At 46.8% G+C, this 24,864-nt stretch overlaps 6 protein-coding genes across 6 annotated transcripts; 4 read left to right on the forward strand and 2 right to left on the reverse strand.

Annotated features, from left to right (window-relative positions):
• Positions 1 to 135: 135 nt before the first annotated feature.
• PAAG_08895 (LCCL domain-containing protein) lies at positions 136 to 2,353 on the forward strand (the record flags this gene model as incomplete). The annotated part of the gene is made up of 2 exons (XM_002789173.1): positions 136 to 629; positions 721 to 2,353. 2 exons carry the CDS (start codon positions 136 to 138, stop codon positions 2,351 to 2,353), a joined length of 2,127 nt encoding a protein of 708 aa, XP_002789219.1.
• Positions 2,354 to 3,913: 1,560 nt separating this feature from the next.
• PAAG_08896 (peptide transporter PTR2) lies at positions 3,914 to 6,071 on the reverse strand (the record flags this gene model as incomplete). Its single annotated transcript, XM_015846662.1, has 6 exons — positions 3,914 to 4,605; positions 4,679 to 4,833; positions 4,898 to 5,266; positions 5,333 to 5,555; positions 5,618 to 5,734; positions 5,798 to 6,071. 6 exons carry the CDS (start codon positions 6,069 to 6,071, stop codon positions 3,914 to 3,916), a joined length of 1,830 nt encoding a protein of 609 aa, XP_015701583.1.
• A 5,064-nt stretch (positions 6,072 to 11,135) lies between these two features.
• Positions 11,136 to 13,112, reverse strand: PAAG_08899 (hypothetical protein; the record flags this gene model as incomplete). Its single annotated transcript, XM_015846663.1, has 7 exons — positions 11,136 to 11,365; positions 11,473 to 11,664; positions 11,735 to 12,012; positions 12,080 to 12,381; positions 12,500 to 12,613; positions 12,691 to 12,808; positions 12,835 to 13,112. 7 exons carry the CDS (start codon positions 13,110 to 13,112, stop codon positions 11,136 to 11,138), a joined length of 1,512 nt encoding a protein of 503 aa, XP_015701584.1.
• A 529-nt stretch (positions 13,113 to 13,641) lies between these two features.
• Positions 13,642 to 14,967, forward strand: PAAG_08900 (2,2-dialkylglycine decarboxylase; the record flags this gene model as incomplete). Its single annotated transcript, XM_002789178.1, has 1 exon — positions 13,642 to 14,967. The coding sequence occupies one exon, from the start codon at positions 13,642 to 13,644 to the stop codon at positions 14,965 to 14,967; it is 1,326 nt and encodes a 441-aa protein (XP_002789224.1).
• Positions 14,968 to 16,769: 1,802 nt separating this feature from the next.
• Positions 16,770 to 17,997, forward strand: PAAG_08901 (glyoxylate reductase; the record flags this gene model as incomplete). The annotated part of the gene is made up of 3 exons (XM_002789179.2): positions 16,770 to 17,641; positions 17,737 to 17,821; positions 17,908 to 17,997. The coding sequence occupies 3 exons, from the start codon at positions 16,770 to 16,772 to the stop codon at positions 17,995 to 17,997; spliced, it is 1,047 nt and encodes a 348-aa protein (XP_002789225.1).
• A 1,160-nt stretch (positions 17,998 to 19,157) lies between these two features.
• PAAG_08902 (L-asparaginase) lies at positions 19,158 to 21,077 on the forward strand (the record flags this gene model as incomplete). Its single annotated transcript, XM_002789180.1, has 3 exons — positions 19,158 to 20,130; positions 20,206 to 20,570; positions 20,787 to 21,077. The coding sequence occupies 3 exons, from the start codon at positions 19,158 to 19,160 to the stop codon at positions 21,075 to 21,077; spliced, it is 1,629 nt and encodes a 542-aa protein (XP_002789226.1).
• Positions 21,078 to 24,864: the final 3,787 nt, after the last annotated feature.

Here is a 24,864-nt window from a genome sequence, read left to right on the forward strand (position 1 = left end):
CTTCCTTCTGGGTCTGTTTGGGGGGCGCGGTCTGGGGGTCTGGGATATCTCTGGTCCATTCAAGTCCCCTAATATTCGGCCCTCCGACATATTCCTTCTTTCTCTCCAGCGTGGCAGTGTATTGGAAAGTAAATCATGGCTAGGGACCCGTGGAACGATGGAGAAGGTCTCTCCGGTAGAACTGTCATCGCCCCTCAGACCGGCGACGAGGAGCGACCGTACACCGACGAGCCAGATGGAATTCAACAACTAGGCATGTCTGGAGGCGTTGAACATTCACCCACTGCCTTTCCCATCCCGGTTTGGCTGGCTGAGTCCTCAAAGTCTTTCTACTGGAAATGGGTACCGCTATCCCTACGGAAAGCCGGCCGCTCGATCGTCAAATGGCTCAAGGGGCCCGACCCACCTCGAGTTCTCCTACTGGACCCGCTCTTCCCTAACATTCAGTCCGCTCCCGTCAAGCTGGTAGACCGCTTCTTTCCCAAACGGAAATACAAGATTGGTCTGCTGTTGGCGCTGTACTTCAGTTGGTTCCTCCCCTGGGCATTGATTCTGCGACATTCAGCTTCCGGTGGCTTTATTGAGGGCTATGGGAAACCATCTCCGATTTCATGTCGTCATAGCTACTGGTAGGTCTTAGTGGTTATATTTTTTTGTCGAAATATTTTGGGGTGACCCGTAAAACTCTAGATTCTGATTATGGCTTTGATTTTACTATAGGTTTCCAGGAAACGAATGTGGGCTGAATGGTTATGAATGTCGACCATTTAACGCCTCAACTTTTGCTTTTCGATGTCCTGCATTCTGCACCAGCTCTCTTGTCCTTAATCCGTACATGGTGGGCAATGAAACAGTCAGCTACCGGCCTCTTGTTGTTGGTGGCCCCGTTCCTGGCTCTTCCAGCGATGCCTATGAAAATGCCATCTATCGGGCAGATAGTCATGTCTGCCAAGCTGCAATCCACGCTGGAGTGGTCAGTGACTCGACAGGTGGCTGTGGAGTTATCGAGCTAACTGGTGCTGGTCACTCGTACTACGCCAGCAAGGCGCATAGTATTGCTTCGGTTGGCTTCCCTTCAACGTTCCCGAAATCATTTAGATTCCTACGACTGTCAGCCTCGCAGGCTGATTGCCCTGCAGATTTGCGATGGCCGCTATTTGCCATCACCGCCACTGCTATCGTTCTCGTCTCTGTCTTCACCACCTCACCCGCAGTGTTTTTCTTTACTACGTTTTTCATGCTCATTCTTCACGTGGGGCTCGTGTCTGACCCGCCCGACCTGCCTCGGGTTTCGGACCTCTTTTCTCTCCTATGTTCCAGACTTCTCCCTGCAAGCTTCATCGCATACGTTCTCTATATCTACTGCGCACGTCCTCTCTTAGCACCACTAGCCGCACCTCCAGTTTACCAATTCAGTAAAACAATCCTCTACTTGGTTCCCGCTTTCATTGGCGCTCTCAACAACTACACTTTCGCACAATGGATACCTATCCAACGCCTGACCCCGCACGACATCAAATCCCAACCTGGCGCCCGCATCGCACTGGCCATCGTGGTCACCATCGTCATCTTAATTGTTCTTGGCCAGGCCTGGCACATCCGTCAGGGCGGGCGCTTCTTCCACTACCTCAAGATCTACATCTGTATCGGCAGCGGCTTAATCTTCCTCCTCGTCCTCCCACAATACCGCCTGCGAATCCACCACTACATCCTTGCCATGCTACTCATGCCCGGCACCGCATTCCCTATTCGCCCATCAATTATATACCAGGGCTTGCTCCTCGGCCTCTTCGTCAACGGCGTCGCCAGATGGGGCTTTGCATCCATAATCGAAACGCCAAGTGCGCTGGGTGAATTACCCGGAGTTGGCGGCAGTAACGGCTGGTGGGGTGCTACGAGTCCCAACATCACCAATTCCTCCGTTGATATCTCGCTGCCCTCCGACGGATATACCGACAGGGGCAATGGGAACATCACATTCCGTCTGTGGGAGCCGGAGCGAATGGAGAAGCTTGACGTGGATGGGATCAGTGTGCTTGTCAATGATGTGGAGAGGTGGCGCGGGTATATGGATGAAGATGTTAAAGGGGAGTTTGTGTGGCATCGACATGGCCATAAGGGATTGGATATTTCAAGACCGAAAACTCCTGATCGTGGGGGTTATGGGGATGATGTTGATAATGATAATGGTGGCGATGATGAGTTTGCCTCGGCGCAAGGAGTTGATGAACCGGCTCAGGATTTGTTTTTCCGATTCGCATTTTTGAAGGGGTCTAAGCCTGGGCTATATGGTGGCGTTGGTGTCTGGAATAGAGATGGGAGCTGGACAAGTCCACCGCCACCGCGGACTTGATTTCATTTTCCGCTATTTGGACGGTTCGTTTTCTCATAACGTGTCATCAATGGATGGAATAATATTACTATCTAGACCCGTCCGACTGGCGTTTACTATTCTTCATCTATAATGATTTCCCTTTTTTTTTTTTTTTTAATTCATTTCACCTTTCACCTGTTTGCTATTTCCTCTGCGTCCTGTATGTTTCCTATACCTCTTTTCCGTGTCCGCATTTCTACGTCTTGTTGTCATTGCTGCTTGGACCCCATTTTCTTTCCTCTCTTTTTGTATTGTGCATTTCTGACACTCCACCCGGATTTGCGTAGACACAGCCTGTGACACCCCTCCTTTCAGTCTCTCTTCTTTTCGTCCATCTTACTCCTATCCCCTTTCTTCTCTCTTCACCTCTCTAATCCCGATTCTCCAGCCAGTCATGCATATGGCTGGTATGACATTGCGGTACGGCTGAATAGACTTGGCAGCACTGGTTATGTGGTTATTTGGTTGCATGGTTTCACAATTGAATTTAAACCGTCGAATACAGGAAGCATTTATACACCATGACAATGCATATATATACGGCACCTCAAAGCTGGCATAGGGTGCTCTTTGATTCAGAGATGTTAATTTGTTCATTGCATGTATATAACTATTTATAAGATAATAACTAGATGAAATTAATGTAAATTATGCGCGAAGGTTTCCTTTTCCCTTTGAAGCTACGAAGACAAATCAAAGACTTGAACACTCTTTTAGTCTAATCTAGTCTACTTTGCTACATAACTAAATCTCCGCTATAAACTAAAGTAAAGGTAGCTAGCTAGTAATACAGGGGATGAGGGGAACCATAACATGTTGTATGATGGAGGTGCTTGGGGTTGCAGTTGCTGGCATACAATTCGCCTTGGCTGCGAGGATACGGGTCACTAACTAACCAGTTGCTCGTTAGTGAAGTGGTCTATTAACTAAACGCCAACAATTTTGCCTGTGGTTTCTGCCCTGAGACCCCAAACCTCGTTTGTTCTCCCTTAATATATATCTATCTCCGCTTAGATAGTGTATCCCTCTTTCTAGCAGCCAAAGATAAACTACAGACACTGCGGACAAAACGAACTTGCAAATTGTCACACGGGAAACTCCTCTATAGGACACACACCGCATTTCATTATTGCTTTTTCTCAGAAGCTATCTAGTTGCACGCTTTGCACCCCCGTCTTGTTGGTGCTTGTCTCAAATCAATATTCTTTTCCTGCCGATTCACCCAAGCTCATGCGTGCTTCGAATCGACTGGCAAATGGGTAAAGGAGGAAATATAACTTTCATCAGACAGCCAACGCCAACTCTTGTGAGAAATTACAAACAAATGGGTGTATGACTGCCATGCCATCAATCAAGAAAGTAGAGGGATGTTATGTTGGTATATATATTTCCAGATACACGTACATAACTACATACAACTCTTTCCCAATTCATTCTACGTTTAAAAGAAGCAAAAACGAAAAGGTATCAAACGCAAATCATATGTAAGTGTCATATCACGTCCATCCCAACGGAATTGAGTGGAGTGCAAAAACAAAATTACACGGTCTTAGCAATATTCCCCTCCATATCCTCATTGGTCTTCATTGTTGGACAGTTGCCAGTGGGCAAGTTGTTAAGCGCATCTTCTTCCTTATCCGTGCCACGATTGGTAATCCAAAAGCCCACAGCGCCCACAAATGCCAGAATGGCAGTGACGCCATAGTTCCACTCGAGCAAGGGATCCTCAGCGAGACCGACAAGGGCCTGGCCAATGGCGCTGGAGAAGGCATTCATGAACAGCGACACGGCCTGAACGAGGGAGCGCATATTCTTAGGTGCCTTTGTGAAGGCGTATTCAAGACTGGTCACAGAGGCGAAGATCTCAGAGATACCACCCAAGATGTAAGGAACAGCTTGCACCCAGACGCTGACGGGGGCAGGGATATTATCTTTGGCGCATTTGTTGGCATATTTGCCACAGGGCCCGAGTTTGTAGATGTAGTGTTGAGTCACGGCGGCGGCAATCATACTGGAGCCTGCGAGGATGAACCCGAAGGTAATACGCTTAACAGGAGTCAGATTGATGCCCATTTTTCGGAGTGGAGGATACAAAAATCTGTCAAGAATGGGAATGAAGATAATAAGGGAGAGTGAGTTCAGGTTGTTGACAACGTCGTTGGGAACACCGTTAAGCGTCATGGAGGCGGCTTGGGAGGTAAGGTTATTCAACATTTGGTTGTAGGAAAGCCCTGAAATGGAAATACACTGTTAATAATTTACATGCTGAAACACCTAATAAAAGGAAACATGTGAGAAACATACAGTAGAGAGGATACCAGAGGAACACAGCACATGCTTTGATGCCACGGCGGACTTCGTCCACCCATGCGTCGTCAAAGGTCATCCACGCTGGCCTAACAGCAATATTGCTTGGCTTGGCTCTATCCCACAGATGCGGATCGTGGAAGTTGCGGTATCTGTTCCAGATTGGTTTGAGCATTTCTAAGTAAATTAGCATGGGGAGTGGTTATAGAGACATACGTCTTGAAAGGATTCCACGACACCTGGCCTTTAGTCGCCAATCTCCATACTTTGAACGCTTTGCCGTATACGGAACCAGCTGGGCGTTTACGGTTGTACTTGTTGCGCAAGAGAAAAAGAACAACTGGACAGACACAGAACATGCAGGTGGGGAGCAAGAAAGAAAGATAAAAGCCGACATATTTCTCTGCGTATACCATTGAAATCTGGCCAATGAGGGCTCCAACATTGATCATGAGATAGAAATAGTGGTAGATTCGGGAGATGGTGAGAGATGGGTCCATAATGACGCGTTCGCCCTTTTTGGTAGTTGTGACATACATATACTCTTCATGGTACTGCTCCGCAATTAAGGGTGATATGTTGGCTCTGTTTCGGCAAGGTCAGTTTCGTTTGAGAAGAGAGAGGCATGCATTGAAATGCCAGAGCACATACTTGAAACCACCAGTTCCCACTCCCATAATAATGAGCCCAACAGCAAATGCCCCAACAGCACGATTGGGGTTTTTCAGCACCGGGGGGATGGCCGAAATGATCAAAATTGTGTGTCCGACAAGGGCAACAGCAATAGCTCCCATGATGGTATTGAAACGTCCCAGATGCTCATCAGCAACGTAGGCACCGAGCAACGGCATGATATAGGACCAGAATTGATTGACTGCATACAATGGTTGGTTAAAGGGAACTAACTAAAATCTTGGCCAGCGAACTGCCCCTTACATAAGGTTAATCCAGTGGATGCCCGTTGTCCTAATCCAAGGGCACCGGGTGTGGCATTAGTCCCCGCGGCACCAGTTGTCGAACCTTTAGGCATAGCTCGTTGGATGAAGTTGACAACTATGAGAGGAAAGAGTTTTAGTAATTATATGAAATTGTCAGAAATTGTCCTGTAACACTCACACACGATGGTGGTTCCATAGTAAGAAAATCTTTCACACAATTCGACGAAGGCAATGGAATAAGCAATCCATGGAATTTCCCCAGGCACACGACGGAGCGTTTGGGTTTCCTCAACCGTGGGAGCTCGTTGATTTAGGTCATCAAGGCTGTCGTGTGTGCTGTTATACGCGGCACCACCATCAAGTGCCTTCTCCTCAACTGCAGAGATTGAATGCTTGTCGGCGACATCACCACTCGCCGGATGCTGAACCTCGGCCGCCTTCGGAGCAGACATGGTCGCGATTATTTCGGGAGCTTCACGGAACGGCACCTGAAGGGAAGAGAAGAGAAAACCATCTGTACCTGTGAAGGAGGGTGACTCCCATATTTGTAGTAGTTATATTACACGGCTTTAGCACAGATAGGGCACGCTCCACGTTTCCGACCCCAGGAGAAGCTGCAGTGGGGTTGCAACGTTATCATTCTGGGGCCCCTCAAAAAGTAGTTCGATTAGCTCAAGGTAAGCAAGGGGCTTGTAGGCGACAGCAAAGAGAGCGGAACCATGTCTGATGGATGGCGGGAAAAAAAAAAAAAAACCCTGATATTATTATTTTCCGGCTGGCGTCAGGAAGCCAGGGTTATCGATTCCCTGTTGCACTAAGAAGGCTCCACTCACGCACCATGCCCCAAATGTCACCCACCATAATTGACGACCTTCACACTTCGAGTAGTAGTAATATTGTAGCTCCGGGTTGAGTCGGATTGAAGACGTGTATTCCTCTCCGCGAAAACCAGTGTGATATTGTTAGACTCTCTGGAAAAAAGGACGAATCGCCAATAGTCTACACTGGACTAAGGACAAGAAGCACAATTCCATCGGGGTCACCAGACATCCCTAACAGATATTGAGTCTCTGATACGTGTGTCTTGGAAAGCACATGAATAGCTAGTTTGCTAATGAGCACGATGGTAGAAATAGTTCTGCGCCGCAGCCGTTAGTGGCGGCCTGAGAATTAGCTGCAAGGAAAGAGAAAAGGTCAATAATCCCATGGTAAGTATTTCCCTCTTGTATAAACCTCGGTATTTGAAGATCCTTCGAACAAGATCTCAGTATATTGATAGGCCTCAGTTGGAGCCAAAACGAAACCACCTATCTCGACGGTTTGGCAATTTGCCCGAAAAGACTTGATCTTTGGGCTGTAACAGCTTGAAATATCCGCGGGCTCGTCCAATCCATCGACTAAGCCGCGACCATCATTGGTCGGGGCGGGGTGGAGAAGCATGGATGTAACCATCATTTCGGTCTCTCAACTACGAATGGCAAAGGGGAAAATGCAATCGCAAGTGCAAAAATGCACAATCAGAACTATCCTTGGAAACTTGGCCTGATAGTTTCAACGGGCATAAATTCTGCCTGGGCAAATCTCCATGAGCGGTCAATCGATTCAGTTTGAGCTTGCCGTGATATGAGACCATGCATTGAACGATGCCACTAATTATCCTTTTTCCCTGCTTATCCTAGGGGACTTGGTTTCTGCGGTTGAAAAATTCTCAGACTGTTATTCGCCAAACTTCAGCCCAAATTAGTGGGCCCGCTTCGGGAAGTCAAGGTGTGGATTGTGGCGGACTTTGCCGCTCCGTCGCAGAAATCTAGCCGAGCACTCATTGTAACATGCCATGTTGGGAGAATCTGCACTGGTCACAGTTGTTCTTAGAAACTTAAAACTGTCTTTGTGTCGGAATGGATATCAACAATAAAAATGGTTTTTTGTTTCTTCTGTTTCATGAGAAGCAGGTAAGTTTCGTCAAGAGAAACCATCAATTCCCCTCCATTTATCAAGGGTTGCAAGCAATTGCTTTGGGGGGGGGGGGGGAAGAAACAAAAGAAAAGAAAAAAGAAAAAGAAAAATAGCCGTTGAAAGGCTTGTTAGTGATGAAGCTTTCAGCCTCGGGTGTTGTCCACGTAGGGGCTCAACTGTGTGGTTAGTTAAGTCCCTTATTCAACCCAAACAAACTTGCTCGGCATTGACGGCGTTTTTTGCAAAGCAATTGTGTTTACTTTGAAGTCGATCATCCAAGCGTTAATGACACAGAAACAGCAGAAGTCGCACTGAATGATCACTTCGTACAGTAAAAAGTAAATGTTAATTCTAGATGAAATGAACTTGGATGCTCTAATGATTCAGAGGCTGGCATGGCAGTATAAGAAAAGAAAAGAAAAAGAAATACCAACGAGAGAATTGAACTCGCATTGGAAACTTGTATTTTGCCGGCAAGTCGTGGGTAGAGATTGATAACAGCGTGGGGGACATGGATACATAGGTCAAGTGCTATTTATTACCCGCGAGGGAAAAAAATGGAAGACTTCACATCAACGGCCTAGAATTAGAGGGATCCGGATCATCTTGAGAGCGTTGAAGAGTCGCTTGACAGGAATGATTGCAGAGGAGGAATTCGTCAGGAATTGAGCCCCCGATCTCCTTGATATCCGTCAGAGAATCAAAATCGCGTGAGACGAATGGACTTTTCTCCAGATATTTGAGAGGGTTCCAAATGAACATGTGCCTCTCTCATTCCATGTAGCAAACCGAAGTTTCTTGGGTGGTATCCGATTCTTGCCAAGGCCTGATGGTTTTCAATCGCTTAATTCCTTCTTCCATGAAGTGGAGGTCTTCTGCAGATGCTGGGCAGTTGTTGCAACAATGACAAGCTTAAGCCAGGGGACGAGACCTTGGGCCATTATCGCTAGATCATCATCCCCTGAATCGAATTATGCACCCCAAGAGTCTCCGATTTGGGCACCTTGAAGCGGGGTTCCTTGGGGCGCCTACGAGCCTGGGTACGACGTCTTGAAACGGTAACTATGTTGACAAACCTGGGTGGTAAAACCTCAGCTGAGATATCTGGATACAATAACTGTCCGTTCGAGGTTGGAGGCTTGTCGTTTGAGATAGACTACGGAAGACCCAAACACGACCCGTTTACCTGCTCCTTTGGCATGGCAGGCGGGTGGGCAGTAGTTAGTTAGTTAGTATCCATGGTTCCCACCGAGGTCGACCATGGAAAGGCGGCAGCTACACAGTAACTAACCGTGGGAAGCGCCAAAATTGCCTTCTCGCCCCCGGACTTACCAAACGCTCTCGTTAAAACTAACCAGTTGGCTAAGGCACCCCTCTAAGGGTGCTTACTGCCCAAGCATCGCCATCGCCGGTTTGGTTGTCTGCTATTTATTATGGTCGCTATGTCACTCCGTTAACCCTTGGAGGCCAACCTGGCGTCTGATGAAGCCATCGATAAATTAGTTGATACCTGGGTACTCCGTAACCTGCCCGCTTAATTCTGTGCGAGCCACACAAAATTTTGGTTCAGCGCGATACGGGAACTACACGAAAAATATGATAGCGACGGCTGGAGACTGCGGGACTGCAGTTATCCTCACACTCCCTGAGCAGACTCATCATCTGCATGCTGGTTCGCTGAAGGATATACACATTTTGTCTTCCCTGACCCAGGGCCTCCCTGTTTGAAAGCGAACACCCCTGAAATTTTCTCTAACAATGAAACCTCTGATTCAAATCCTCAGCCAAGGAGCAGCTTAACGGAACACGGCTGGTTCCAATCAATATGACAGACATCCCTTTGAGACATCCAACGAAACCGCATGCAATCCATGGATATCCTTAGGAATCATCTTTGTTTCGAGATGATTTTTCCAGGCCTGTTTTGTGCCCGGGCAGCTTCAATTGGATCGGGCTCAATTGTGATCTCACCAGAATGTACAGGCCATATTATGACATGTGCTCCCCGCAGTTTGCCGACTTCGAAGGGCAAACCCTTTAGGTTTGTTGGCCTGGAACCGGGGGTTTTCTTATATCTTCTGGCTTCCCTGGCTACGATGAAGGCGTGGCTTTCTGAAAATACAACCACATTTCAAGTATGATGTAAAGTCTCATGCCTCTTACTTTCCCTCTGGAGTTTCGTCGAGATGAGCTGTATCATCACGCCTTCAATTGGGTTCTACACATGCATTACCTGAAAGAAAGGAGATGAGATCTTGGATCAACCTCGAACGCCTCAAAGTTTTATTTTATTTTATTTATTTTATTTATTTTTCGGATATCGGTAGTTCATACAGAGGAACAAGGAAGACGTTCCTGAGATGGTGTCACAACAGAAATTTGTATAATGTTGCTCTGAATATTTTTGAAATGTCGTAATCAAATTTCCGGGGAACATCCCCGCCCCCATTGGATCCGTCGAAGGATCCCAACCCTGGAGTAACTATAATATGATAATTGGAGATCGTGGGGAGACGGCTACTGGCGGAAACTGGGGTTTAAACGTTCGTTTCGATCTTTACCCCGGCCTATCTATATTTCTGCCCAATCCTAGCAACCAATCTCAGGTTCCCCGCTTAACCCTAGCATGTTAAGTGGTATCCCCATCCCGGCATAATGACAGCATTCTCCATATATTTCTGCTGACATGCGTATATGAGCACGTTGGAGGAAGGATGCAACTCTGATTCACACCAATTCAAACTCCTTTAAGATGCTACCACGAATTCACCTACTCGAAGATGCGTTCTACTAAATATGACAGACAGAAAAAGCAGAATGCACAGTTAACTAGTTACCGGAGAGACCTCCAGAGTATATTTACGACAAAAATACGGGAGTATTCCTTATGCGGATACATGGCATGTAACTAACTTGTTCAGTCAGCATTGGATAAGATGACAGACCAACCAGTCACTATGGATGACACGGAGCATGCAACCGACGTACGTGAGATGCAAAATACACAGTTTCTCCGAAAATCAACTCTGATTCATGATTGATTATATGTCGAGTGTCACAGTAGCATCAGAAGTAGGATCTCACTGGAAATATTGATTTTCATTGGCTTTTCCATAAAGTAGTTCACTTGAATCTCAATTAACTATCAGCAAGAATTCTGCATTCAAACCATATTAATTCGAAGATAGTTAACTATCTCTTTGGCTGATATATGTCATCAAATCATGAAGGGTGTTGTCTGCTTTCCAAACCTCCCTAGTTTGCCATTGGTTCATTTACAGTTAGTTTAAGGTAGAAAATTCCTCACCAAGAACAAATGAATATTCTGGAAGCATTTTAAACCAATTAGCCTTCCCCAGGATGCAGGCTCCTCGGAATCCTTGCCATTATTACCAACAACACAGGACCTTGCTTTAGAGAGGCGATAATATGTATCCCTCACTTGCACAGAGGAAGCTGCCAAATATATGCAAAAATTATTGCCCCACCTCTTCCCGCATTTTTATAATGTATATTCTGTCTGTCCACCAGATGGGTGAAGGCCAATGTCTATAATCACTTTATACATGCTCAACTGCGTTGGCTGCAGGATTAAATTCCATCTCGAATGGATCACTAAATCCCGTAAGCAGGTCATCGAGCACTGGCACTTCTATACCCGAGTTCTCTTCAAAGTTTGGTAAAGCAAGCCCTGAATAATGCACCCCAGCTTCAATTTTCTCTTGCATGCCGCTGCAATTCTCCAAACAATTATCTGCGAGATCCCAAGTAAAGTCCCGCCGGTGACGTTCTAGAGTATCAATCATGTCTCTTGCAAGTTGGAGAGGCATATTATTTCCCCTTGAGTTTCTAGTTCTCAGAACGCTCCTCATTAGAAAGGACGTCGCTGATGTTAACGTGAATGCGTGAATGCATTTGCAGGAATCCAAAATCCGTGCATATGTGACTCATCCAGCTCTTGCACAAAATGGACAATATCCCCACCTGTCCTTTGGGCCCGGAAGTATACCGGGCATTCTGAGCTTTCATCCGCTTGCGCCATCCCCCGATCTCGATCAAGTTGAATATGGTATAGGAGACGTTTTTCAGCTAGATGAGTTAGCTGAAGATTTGGAGTTCTTGGAGTGTTAAGACTAGTTGTTCTGAAGAACAGCTCTACGGATATCATCGCCCAGAGTTTCCTCCCATTGCGCCAGGAGAACCTCGGTCTGTGCGATGGTTTTCTCGAAATGATCCGTAGGAGTCTTTGCGACGTGGCAAATGTACTCTAAATAGCTACCTAGCACTTCGGTAAGGGTGATAAGGGATACAAATACCGATGTCGCAGCTACCTGGGATGGCGAAACATTAGAGGAACACACATTCTGTGAGTTTGGAAGGGGGATATCATGCTGCGGGCGATGAACATGCATCGGAGTGACATATGCTAAGCTACACCTTTTGCGAGCCGTTAACTGGCTCAGTGGATGAAAAAACGAAGGGGAGAGAACAGAGACTCTCTCACCAGCGATTATAGACAACAACCAACCACCAGATCCTTAAGCGAAGCTGCTTTTCTGAAGAGTGCATGTTCCAGTTTAAGGGATCTCGATGTAATCCAATTGAATTGGGAAATGCAACAGCCAGACCCAGCAGCCCTGCTTTGCATAACATTGTTGTACTAGGCCTTCCACCAACATTAAGCATAATCGCCATCACAGTTGACATTCCAGGAGACAGAAATGCTTTCTGAATATAAAGCTTCGCATGCTTGGACCCAGATAAAATTGACATTAGGGCAGCGCATGCTGCGTAGTTTCGGCGAATCTTGCCAACATATTAGAGAGTTGGCATACAGATTGGAGAGCAGTGCTTCGGAGATCTTCCATTGGTGATTCTCGTATGTGTTTTTGAAAGACAATTCATCAAGCATGGGGAAACAGACATTCGCCTTAGCGAAGAAACTATTGGCAATGGCCCGGTCATCAGTTTCATACAGGGTTACTGGAGTATAGGCGAGTTGCCACTCACAGATCTGCCAGATCCCTTGCGTGGGGCTCTATGAGCTTCTATTAATTCGCATTTTTTGGAGGCTCGCGAGGAGTGTGAGGTGACACCCGGGGGACGTTTCCGTACGGTGTCAAATAAGACTGGACGAGCAGTTCGAGTAGATGTATTCCCAAGCGGAACCGCACAAACTAGCCTCCTGCCTCTAGTTGCTGCAGTAGTTGTCAGGTAGTTCTCCAGGATATCACTGTCATCAGCAATGGCTGGGCTAACGATATGAGAACTGTAGTTCCCGCTTCTGCAAATATCCCTACACCCTTCGACGGTGTCTCTTCACGACCTTCGGTATCGGAGCACAATGACTCCAAATGTTCCACTGGGAGCTCTGAGGATATTTCCTTATCTCCAATGGAACGGGCAGATCTCCGATCCACGAGAACTTGTCTCTTGGAAGCCGTCCTTGGTCTTGGCTGATCTCTTCTGCGCACAATGGACTGACCGTCGCGAGGAATTCTGATATTTTTGTTGCGGGAAGAGACAGTCAGTTCCATGGACTAGACACATAGCACATTTTTCCGCGGCATCCTTTGTTGTATAGCGAGACTTTCGTTTCCTGCAAGCGAAACAGTCTGGATGGGAGTGTTGATCGATATGGTCTCCCTTTACGGCTGTCTACAAGATCCCGACCACCACCGTACCCCTCGTCCAGAATCATTTATAGAAGGTCTGAAGAAGCACGGGGCGCTCCCACGAGGGCGTCCATGTCGTGAAAGAACCTCTTGGTGAAAGTGATGGCTAAGAGTTCGCCGCGGTCATCGCCGCGCGGGGCAATAAACTTGAAGTTCCCCGCGCCTAACAAGGTTTGATCTTCCCCGCCCACAGAACCACAGATCTATTGTACCATATTTCTATTCATGCATTCCTACATATCTCCCTTTTTTAATAAAATTTACCACCCTTGCTTGTTTCTCTTTCTTCTCAACACCCTGCAGTGCGCCAGCTTTTGTTAGCCTTTTTTTCATTTCTCAATCATTGCTAAGTTGGACTAAAATCCCGTGCTCCAAAATCCCGTGCTCCAAAATGTCCTTCAACGCTTCAGAATTCTGGTCCAAGACCAATAAACACTTAATGAAGACAGGAATAGCATTTATGCCTGTTGTAATAACAAAAGCCAAAGGATCTAGGCTATACGATGCGGAGGGGAGGCAAATTCTCGACTTTACCTCTGGCCAAATGAGCTCTCTCCTAGGCCATTCACACCCAGAGATCGTTCAAGTGATAAAGAAATCTGCTGAGGAGCTCGACCACCTCCTAAGCAATATGGTCACCATTCCAGTGGTTAATCTTGCAGAACGTCTTGGCCGCTTGCTTCCAGCACCCCTCGAGAAGTCATTTTTCCTAAATACGGGCGGAGAATCCATCGAAGCCGCCATTAAGATCGCCAAAACATATACGGGAAAGTTTGAAATTGTCGCATTTTCTGCAAGCTACCACGGCCTGACGCAGGGTGCAATATCTGCCACGTACTCATTGGGCAGAAAGCATGGCGGCCCTGTCATGCCAGGGCAGCTCTCCTTTCCCGCCCCCCATGCTTACCGTTCGATATTCAGAAAACCAGATGGATCGTACGATTGGGAAACGGAGATGGACTATGGGTGGTCAATGATTGACGCTCAATCTGTTGGATCTCTTGCTGCATTTATTTTGGAACCTATTTTGTCAACAGGGGGAGTCCTTGATCTTCCCAAGGGTTATCTTAAGCGAATATCTACTGAATGCAAAAAGCGCGGCATGCTTCTTATTGTGGATGAGGCGCAGACGGGTGTCGGTCGGACAGGCCAGATGTTCGCATTCCAATATGATGAAGGCGTTGTTCCCGATATTCTGTGTCTATCTAAGACGCTGGGCTGTGGGTTACCTCTATCTTCCGTCAGCACCACTGCTGAAATCGAGCGAGGTTGCAATGAAGCTGGATTCATGTGGCTCACAACACATTACAATGATCCCTTACCAGCCGCGGTTGGTAATAAAGTCCTTGAGATAGTCGAACGAGACAACATTTGTCAACGTGCAGCGGAACGTGGCAAGCAGCTGCTCAACGGTCTTCTCACCCTCCAACAGAAATATTGGTTCATCGGTGATGTGCGTGGCCGTGGCCTACTCCTCGGCATTGAGATAATCTCAGATCCTAAAACTAAAGCTCCAGCTGCTAATCTCGGGAAAACCATTTCAGATAGGGCTTTTGAGCGTGGGCTCTCATGCAATATAGTTACTTATCCGGGCATGGGCGATGTGTTCCGTTTGGCGCCTCCTGTAACCGTGACCCCCGAGGAAATTGAAGAGGCACTTCAGATATTGGATGAGGCGTTTGCTTACGGCACTAATAAGCATGGATTGAAAATTTGATAGCCATTTTGAACTGAGGTAATGACAATTGGGATATCGGAAAGTCTGATTTGCAGATGGAGCACCTTGGAGGGAAATACTTGTTGCAGTAAAATGAGTACCTTGGAGGGGAATACTTGATGCAGTAAAATGAGTATATGAACAAATAGTTGAGAATTATATAAAATCAAAAATCAATTATATCAGCAAAAAGGATTTTCTAGCACTCTATCCTGCAGTTAGAAAGACTTTCAAGAACTCTACTGCTAAGAATGAATTAAAGACAGAGATCTGGTAACTACTATACAAGCTGGATGAGATTCTTACACATCTACATACTCAGCTTCATCCTTCTACCCTCTAAGGCACTTCTTATGAATCTAAGTTATCTCATACTCTTTAAATGTCTAAGAATATGAGGCAGTTATCAGTTCAGAGCAGCAAGATTAAGCAGTATATAGAGTTGATGTCCAGTTCAATCAATCAAATCTTTAATCAGTTGATTAAAGGATGCCAGCTGACCATGCAGAGTTCCTGCTATCTTAGCAAAAGAAAACAAGGAGCTGAGAGCTGCAGTTGAGGAGAAAAAGCGCAAGAAGAAGCAGGCTCATACATTCATAGCTCAGAATGAAGCTTTAACAGCTGAGAAAGAAATCGCCAGAGCTCAAGCAATTGATCAAATCATACAAAAGAAGGTAGGGAATTCAAACTAGCTACCTAGAAAGCGAGCTCTACCACGCTGCAGCAAGTGTAATATAGTTGGTCATACCGCCAGAACCTGCCAATAGACCTAAGGAATAGATCTATATATTTAATATGAGAAATTCTAGTTGATGGTTGCCTAATTCCTCAATTTGCCAAGTTTGATTGGGTGTGGGGTTGTCACGGGAAGGTGATCCATTGGTTATGTTAAGACTAATATTCAATATCAAAAGAGAATCGCTCTAGCAGCTGCAAAAAAAGCTTGCTCACAGTAAAGCTTAGCTAGCTACTTCAGAGCGACATGGGAAAATAAGAACTGAGGTTGCTGCTTGAAGATTAGCTGCTCGACAAACTTAAGTTGCGAAGAGAGCTCAACTAGCAGCTGAGCAAGTCTAATGCTTCTAAATGCTAAAACTAAACACCTATCAAAAGTGTACTGTCAATCTACCTTCAAGTCCTTTACAAAGAGAAGAATTTATTAAAAAAGCTGATTGTGAAGATTCTATATCACTCTCTCACCTGGTAATAGTGTAATTACACGTTTTAATAGAGAATTCATCAAGACCCCCTTTCACTGGAAATTTCTTACACAGCTTTCTCAATTTCTTCATTTTCAACCTTATGATTCTCATGTTCTAGTCCGGACTATTAAGCTATCATCACAATTTTTGAATTTTTGATATACTTTAATACAGTCTATTCAATCTAATAGATATATAATCTTTATAATCTTTAAATATAATAAAGCGTTGTAGGGAAATTCGTGAATTTCGCAGACTAATTGAGAAGTGGTAGAAGCGTGGGTTTAGTGGCGGATAACGTTACATTTAACATAGCCCTCGCAGATACGATAACTACGATATCTAGTTTCGCACAAACCTACGATAAAAATCAGTTTAGCATCATAAGATAAAATGATAGTTCTCCACTGTGATAATACGTAGTTAAGCCGTCGTATATTACACACAGAATCGTCCAAATCCTAGCTCTCTCTATTCCTTTACATCGAGCGGGGAACATATGCTGAAGCTCTGGGATCAAACCCACCTTACCTACAACAACACAACTGCGTATTTACATAGATACTCGAAAACAGATACCCACCACAGCCAAAATCGCAAATGGACACTAATCCCAAACCCACTATACTGTTCGTGGGTAACACCATCCGTTATGCTACAAACCAATGGGAAAAATTCCAGGAACGCTTCACAATCATCCCTTACACCTCTCAGTCCAAAGCTGAATTTATCAGCAACCTCCAACCAGGCGGCCCCTACTCGACCATTAACGGCATCTTCCGACCCTCAATTTTAAAACCACAGATGAACCTTCCTCTACTAGACAAGGAGTTAATTTCCCACCTGCCTACAACCTGCAAGATCATCGCTTCCGCAAGTCATGGGTACGACGGCGTTGATACCGAGGAGCTGGCGCGGCGGGGTATCTGGTACTGCAACGGTGCCGGCGGGGCAAATGATTCCACCGCTGATATTGCGCTATTCCTAATCCTCGCGGCTTTCCGATATACAACCTTTACCGAGAGTAGACTGCGCGAGATGCGCGAAGCCAAATACTTCCGCGTCGAGAAGGATGTGATTCCCTGTTCTAACTTGACACGCAATCGTATACTGGGTGTTGTGGGGATGGGAGAAATCGGAGTACAGATTTCACTTAGGGCCCGGGCGTTTGGGATGAAAATACATTATTTCTCCCGAACGAGAAAGGGTGCTGATGTTGAGGCGTCGCTGGGTGGTGCGATTTATCATTCCACCTTGGAAGGGATGCTGGCGGTGGCGGACTGTCTCGTGCTGGCGTGCCCGCATACGCCAGAGACGCATCATATTTTGAATCGGGACACGTTCGCCGTCATGAAGAAGGGTATGCGGGTTGTGAACATTGGGCGGGGTAAGTGTATTGATGAAGATGCCCTTGCAGATGCCCTTGAGACTGGAAAGGTGGCGGGTGCCGGCTTAGACGTTTATCATGATGAGTAAGTGCCTTTTTCCCTCTACCTCTTAGATATTTTTTTTTTTTTTCGAATGTGGGATGTTGGGCCGTTTCCTAATAGAGGTTGTGTGAATATAGGCCTGTCATTAACCCTAGGCTGTTGGATAATATGAGGATAACTTTGCTGCCGCACATGGGGGGTTGTTGTGCTGACACTTATGAGGTGAGAAAACTTCTCGTCTGTCAAATGCCACGATTAGCCATTCCATGGCAGCTGATATTTGTATTATTCTTTTTGCATCCATGTAGAATTTCGAACGAATTGCGATGAATAATCTTGAGGCATATTTCCACGGCGACGGCAAACCTATCACACCGGTTAACCACGTTCATGAATAATTTATACAGAAGCAGGAATGGAATGCCCGTATCCTTATCGTCAAGGATCGTTCTGCTTGTAGTTAGCATACTATAAGAATTTAGACGCATCCTCTTCATCTCTTTGCCCTAGATATTGCCAATGTGATCCTGCAGACCGAGACATTGAAGCGCTTGCCGATATAATATATGTAGAAGTCTTCGAGGATTGATTTTCTACTGGTCACGTTACCGAGCCAGCCCGGGGTGTGGGAGGAGCCTTGGCGGTGAGCCAGGGGACCAACAGTAACTAATTTTATATTATCCCGCAATTCGGTCACCGATGTTGATGCGAGATCTTGGGCAAAGCAGGATTCAGGGTCGGGCGGATCGGGGAATAGAGGAGATTGAGTTAGTTTACTAAACCGATGCTGTAACTAGCCAAACCATGGGTTACTGACTAGCCGTCGGCAAAGGAACATAAGAGCCCTAGTTGAAAGTCCATGGATGAATAGAAAGTATCAAGAATCGTTTCTGACGCGGGCATCTATGAAATTTATACTTGTGGCGCATATCCCCATTCTCCCCGAGTATATTGGTTCTTCGTAATATCTGCCTCGATACGCACCTAGCAAAATTTGTTCATCTTTGGATGAGTCTGTCTAGTTTCCGCTCTCTTGCTGCAGGTACCGGAAACTTAACCCGGATATTTCTGCTTATCTTCGTGTTCGTGCGTTTGTTGATAAACTCTCTGTGATATGAATGACTATTGTATACGTTCTCCGCCCACTCTATATCACTGAACAAAATAAGAACATAAAATTTGCTATTCCTCCGATCCAAACATCTTCACACCGTATAGATAACTACATCACATATTCCGAATCAAGATTACAGGCAGCAAGAATTGGCGTCCGTGCCGTGCCGTATCCCATCCCATTGCTGTCGGCTTTTCGGTGCTTGTCCATCTCGAGGATACGAGCTTAGATTTGACCTGAAGGTGGTAACCGCACAATTGAAGAACTTTGCAGAGTTCATTATTATCTGATAACTTTGGCGTTTGTCGAAGGCAAGAAAGATCGGGTTTGACTTCATTCACCTTGCAGAGTCGGGTATACGTATACTCGGGGGCGGAAAAATTGGGGTTCATTGTCCCCCACCAGTTCGCGAATGACGCGCTTCTTTACATCTTTTTATCTCCCATGACAGGAACAGTGGAACCAATGCAAAATGGACAGGGTCTGTCACTCCGCCCAGAATCCCGGGTCTTGATAATCATGACAGGCGGGACGATATGCATGCAGCGTTCAGATTCCGGCTTCATTCCAGCTCACGGCTTTCAAAAGGCCGCCTTGGAACCCTTTCCGACTTTCAATGACAACTCTAACCCGGAACCCCTCGACGTCGTCGTAAACGCTTCTGGCGAACGGAAGCCCTATGCTAGCCTCCGTACTCCCCTAACATCCTACGGCGGTCATATTCGTTACACAGTCTTCGAATTTGAACAGTTGCTCGACAGCAGCTCCATCGACGCAAAGGGGTGGGCGGAAATCGCCCACACCATTTCGTGGAACTACACACTGTTCGATGCCTTTGTCGTCCTGCATGGTACCGACAGTTTGGCTTACACTTGTTCTGCGCTGAGCTTCATGCTGCGCAACCTAGGCAAGCCAGTTATATTGACCGGTTCCCAGGCACCAATGCTGGAGCTGCAGAGCGATGCAACAGACAATCTACTCGGTTCCTTAGTGATCGCGGGCCACTTCATGATTCCGGAAATCTGCCTATATTTCAATTACAAACTACTACGGGGAAACCGGGCAACGAAGGTATCTGCAAGCTCATTTGCGGCTTTTGATTCGCCCAATTTCCTGCCGCTGGCTGTCACTACGGCGATGGGCACGAACGTCGCATGGGATCTTGTGTTAAGACCGACGAACATTGAGCATTTTAGCATCCAAACGAACTTGGATACGACGCATGTGGCGTGTTTGAGAATCTTCCCTGGAATCAAACCGGAGATGGTGGATGCGGTGTTGAGATTGGAAGGGTTGAGGGGCCTCGTGTTAGAGACGTATGGAGCAGGAAATGCACCTGGTGGGCAGGACAATGCAATGACGAATGTACTGGCCGCTGCGATTCTGCGTGGGATTGTGATTGTGAATGTTACACAGTGTATATTATTTTCATTCTACCCCTTTTCTCAGGCTCTTCTTTTGAAGGACCCAATTAACTCACCATTGCCAACAGGTCTATCCGGCGCAGTCAGCCCCGTTTATGCCCCGGGAATGAACCTCTACCGCGCTGGAGTCGTCGCGGGCCAAGATATGACCACCGAAGCTGCGTTGACCAAACTTGCCTACCTTCTTGCACTTCCCGGGGCGACGCCTGAGACCGTCGCACGAGACATGTCCATTTCCCTCCGTGGGGAACTTACCGAGCAATCACAGACCATATTTCGACATCCGGACGGTGTGCTTCGGGAACGAATTAAGAGCCTAACTGCCGTAGCCTATGCGATTGCTCAGGGAAATCTTGACAAGGTGAAAGATATCCTGCGCGGGGAGAAACAGTGGATTTTGAACGATGCAGATTATTTGGGGAATACTCCATTGGTAATTATCAAAAATTTCCTTGTCCTTACGTCCGTTGTATCTCCCTTTTGTGCTATTATCAGGGATATCGTGGATACAAAGAGCCCAAGAGAAAGAAGAGAATTATTTTAATCATCACCTTCTATCCCCACCACAATCCCATCCTGTTATAAATGATGCCCATAAAAAATATATCAAACTAATACCCTCAATCTAAATTTTTCCAAAACAACACAGCATCTCGCGGCAACCTCTCCCAACCTCGCCATTCTACGACACTTCCTCCTCCATGGCGGATCTGTCCATTTACGAAACCGTGCGGGCCGAACAGCTCTATTCCTCGCTGCAAACGCGGGGTTGGCTGATCATGTCATGCTGCTGCGGGAATCAGGAGCCCATTTGCATGCTGATGAGTTAGGTGTGGCGGAGTTGCATGCGAGACGGCGGGCGGGCATGGGTACGGGTATGAGTGTATGGTCGCTAGCGGGCGTTGAAGTGGAAGGGAAGGCGGAGGAAAAGGTGGATTGATTAAACGTAGGCTGCAAAGAGCAAGAAAGGCTTCTCTCCCTGAACGATTTTCTTTGAGGGATAAGGGATGAATGTTGAATTGTTTCACAGCGGTTTCTTCTCTTATATATATATATATATGTCAGGCCTATCCGCCTTCTTACGTAATCCGCACCGTATATAACTTCCGCGTAGCTAGCGATCGCTTCATAATCAATCAAGCAATCTATCCTTCACAGGTTATGAGACCCGTTTTGCGCAAATAACTGCCAATTCGGGGAATTCTTGCCAAATATAGCGTATATTAATCGCTACTCGCTTCATTCAATATAATATTGTCTTATTTTATGTCAATTGATCGATTTGGCGCACTCTTATATTATTTTTTTTTTTCTGTGTTCAATCTGTTCGCTTAGCGGGTGAAAAAATCTGCAACTCGCTAATTTTTCAGCGACTGATCGCACAAGAACGCGCCAATCCGCTCAATCAAGCTTATAGGCAAGAATCTCTCCGAATAAGATTACTCCGTTATAAAGAAGATTAATACGACATGGCGGAACGTATGATGACTCGCTCGCGGTCGCGATTGAGCCAATCCAGCCAATCTGACCAATCTGAAAATGACCAGGGGGGCCTGAGCTCACCAACCCCCCCAGGGGCATTCAAGAGTTCCAATATTGGACCCCCCGAAACGCCCAATCGGCAAGCCGGGCTGATTACAGCCCCTACCACGGTGAGGCCGGTCCGCCTACGTCGTGTTGAATATGCCGATCCGACTTCTTCAGAAGATGGGGTGGAGACGCCTGCGGTGACCCCTAACCTGCCGCCGGCAACTGACTCCGAAGAATTGCAACTGAGGAGATTGGATCTCGAATGTCAAAAGATTGATTTAGAACTTCAAAAAGAGAGGCGCAAAGAATTGCAGCTTCAACTTCAATTGGAGGGGCTCCGCGCTCAGAATGACAGGGCCATGATGCCTGCAAATCCGCCGTCGGGTCGACCGTCGGCATGGGATCTGAACTTGAGGTCCCGAATGCAATATAACCTCTATGACCCGGATAGCCGCGTCGGCAAGGCGATCAGCCAGTTCAAACAGGACACTAAGTATGCCACCAAGCCAAACGCTCTGGTCGGACCTTCGAATTACCTCTCCTGGCATGCGAATATGAAGGCCAAGCTAATTGACGCTCAATGCTGGGTTATATTGGAGGACAAGCAAGTCAAAAGCCCTGATGGAGACCCCGAATGGGCTCCTTTTTGGGAGGCCAAAAATCGCTGGCTTTACGCGTTCATTTCGAACGCGTTGGCAGCCAGCATTAGGCCCCGTTTTAATAAGTATGATGAGGGCAGGATCGCTTATTCCCTTTGGCATGCGGTTGAGGAAGAGTTCTCCATCCCGAGAACACAGCTCTGCAGGGAAGCAGTCCTGGCATTTACATCAATGGGTGGTGTCCAAGTCACTGACGTACACACGTTTTTCGATAAGTTCAATGACGTTATTATGAAATTGGAAATACTCGATATTTTACTGCCAAATGACGTGGTATTCCACGTGTTCTATTCTGCACTTCCCAATATATGGCGAAACTACGTGCAAAAGAAAATTGAGGAGGTACAAGAGTCCAAATCGAAGTCTGTCGTGTTGGACGTTCATTCGATCATGGAGGAAATACGCTCTCAATTGAACCCCCCCAAAGAGGCAAAGAAGGCCGCCCAGGCGGCTAATTCTTCAGCCAACGTGGCTCAGGCTGAAAATGCAGCTGCAGGTTCCAATAACAGCAGCAACATCCAAAATAATTCAGCCCATGGGGGCCGACCCGGGGGACGCGGAGGCTATCGAATGGGCAGACATTCAAATTTCAACCTCCCAATCTGCCCGGAATGCGAGCATCGTCATGGCGGGCTCTGCTGGGCAGCCAATCCGGATAGCGCCCCCGAAGAATGGAGGACCGCCAACGCAGCGAGAATAGGAAAATATAATAATAAGAAGAGTAGTGGGGGCAAAAAGGCCCCACCAACTGCAAATGGCAGCTCTGAGACGTTCCAAATGGCAAATCTAGTGCAGGTCATTGGGGTGCCTGCGTACTCTGCTGAACCAATCGCCAACCTGCTCACCATATGGGATAGCGGGGCCGGATGTCATATTGCATGTGATCAATCGCGATTTTCCCAAATAACAGAGGTTAGTGGCCCTACGATTCAAGTGGCCAATAAGGCTACTTTGAAGGTTCAAGGGATCGGGGTCGCCTCCATCCCAGTCGGGGAAAGATTAATTGAATTTGACCACATCTATTTGGTGCCAGGCTTATCCGCCAACCTCATATCCGCTGGCCTATTGGAGCGCCAGGGCTATATTCACCATGATCTGCAGGTGGACACTGGAAATTACTTTGAGATAATAGCACCTACAGGAAACGACATCTTCTTCGCGAATTTGAATTCCAATAATATATATGTTCTATCTGACACCCCCCCTATGTTCGGGGGTATTATGAATGATCTGGAGCTTGGACCACTGGCATACTTGGCAGTCCCAAAGCCCAGGGCGATTTCAACAGATTATGATCCGAACGCTGCATCACTGAGTCTTTTCAACCGTGATGACGTGGAGCAGCTAATTAACCTGAAGGATCCGGATACCGATACCTTCATTTTGTCCCCACCAACCCGACTACCCGCCATTATGCCGAAGCAGCTACCGATTGACGAGTGGCACCGGCAATTGGGCCATATTGGCGAGGAGAATCTAATTAAAATGTCGCGGGAGCCCCGTTTCGGAATCGCCATCATCAGCCCAAAGAAGCTCTCATTCTGCGCCATGTGCGTTAAAGCCAAGCATAAACGTGCAAGTTATAAAAACGCCCCGCTACACTGTGCCATCCGCAAAGGTCTTAAGATCTGGGTGGACCTATTTGGGGGTGGAGAAACGCTTGGTAATGAAGAAGATACACCATCTTATTCAGGTAAGAAGCTCGCGATGGTGATCACTGATGATGCCACACAAATGCAGTGGACCTTCCTATTGGAGCGCCGCAATGAGGCTCTAAAATACATACAGACCTTCAACCAATTTATGAAGAATCTGCTCAATCGCGGTGTTGCGATTATCCACTCTGACCGCGGTGAGTTGAATTCAAACGCCGCAGCCACCTATATGATGAGTGAGGGTATTAAATGGGAACCAACCCCGCCCCACACTCCGCAGCAAGATGGTGTGTCCGAACGTTCTATTGGCCTGATTATCGAAAAAGCCCGAACATTATTAATAGATTCCTCCTCCCCCCCCCCAGATGTGGGGCGAGGCGGTAATTGCAGCGACTGAAATGCTTAACCTTATGCCAACATCAGCCAAGCTCTATAACAGTGTAGAGGATCCGGATCCGAAGCCGGTTACTCCATATGAAGCTTGGCTCGGGGCCCTGCCCTCTGCACGCGGGATTCACCGATGGGGGTGCAAGGCTTATTTAAAAATAGTGCCCAAGCCGAATATGAAGATGGCCTCACGATCACAGGAGCTTATATTTACAGGCTATGATGGCTTTACTAATTATAGATTGGTCGATCCTTCTAACAGTCGCCTTTACACATCGAAAGACATGATATTTCAAGAAGATCTCCATTTGGCGGATCCTCTGGCCCCGCCTGAGCAAGGTGCCAAGAACCTGCCTTCCGCCGCCCGCGTGGCCGCGGTTGCAATCCCCTCCACCCAACATGATTTATCAACAGACAATTTCATGGTGGACAGGGAGTTTCTATCTGCCCCTCCAGTATTTCTACACCCTACAAATAATTGGTGGATAGACTATGA

The sequence above is a fragment of the Paracoccidioides lutzii genome (genome assembly GCF_000150705.2).
Source record: "Paracoccidioides lutzii Pb01 unplaced genomic scaffold supercont2.50, whole genome shotgun sequence".
NCBI lineage: Eukaryota > Fungi > Ascomycota > Eurotiomycetes > Onygenales > Ajellomycetaceae > Paracoccidioides > Paracoccidioides lutzii.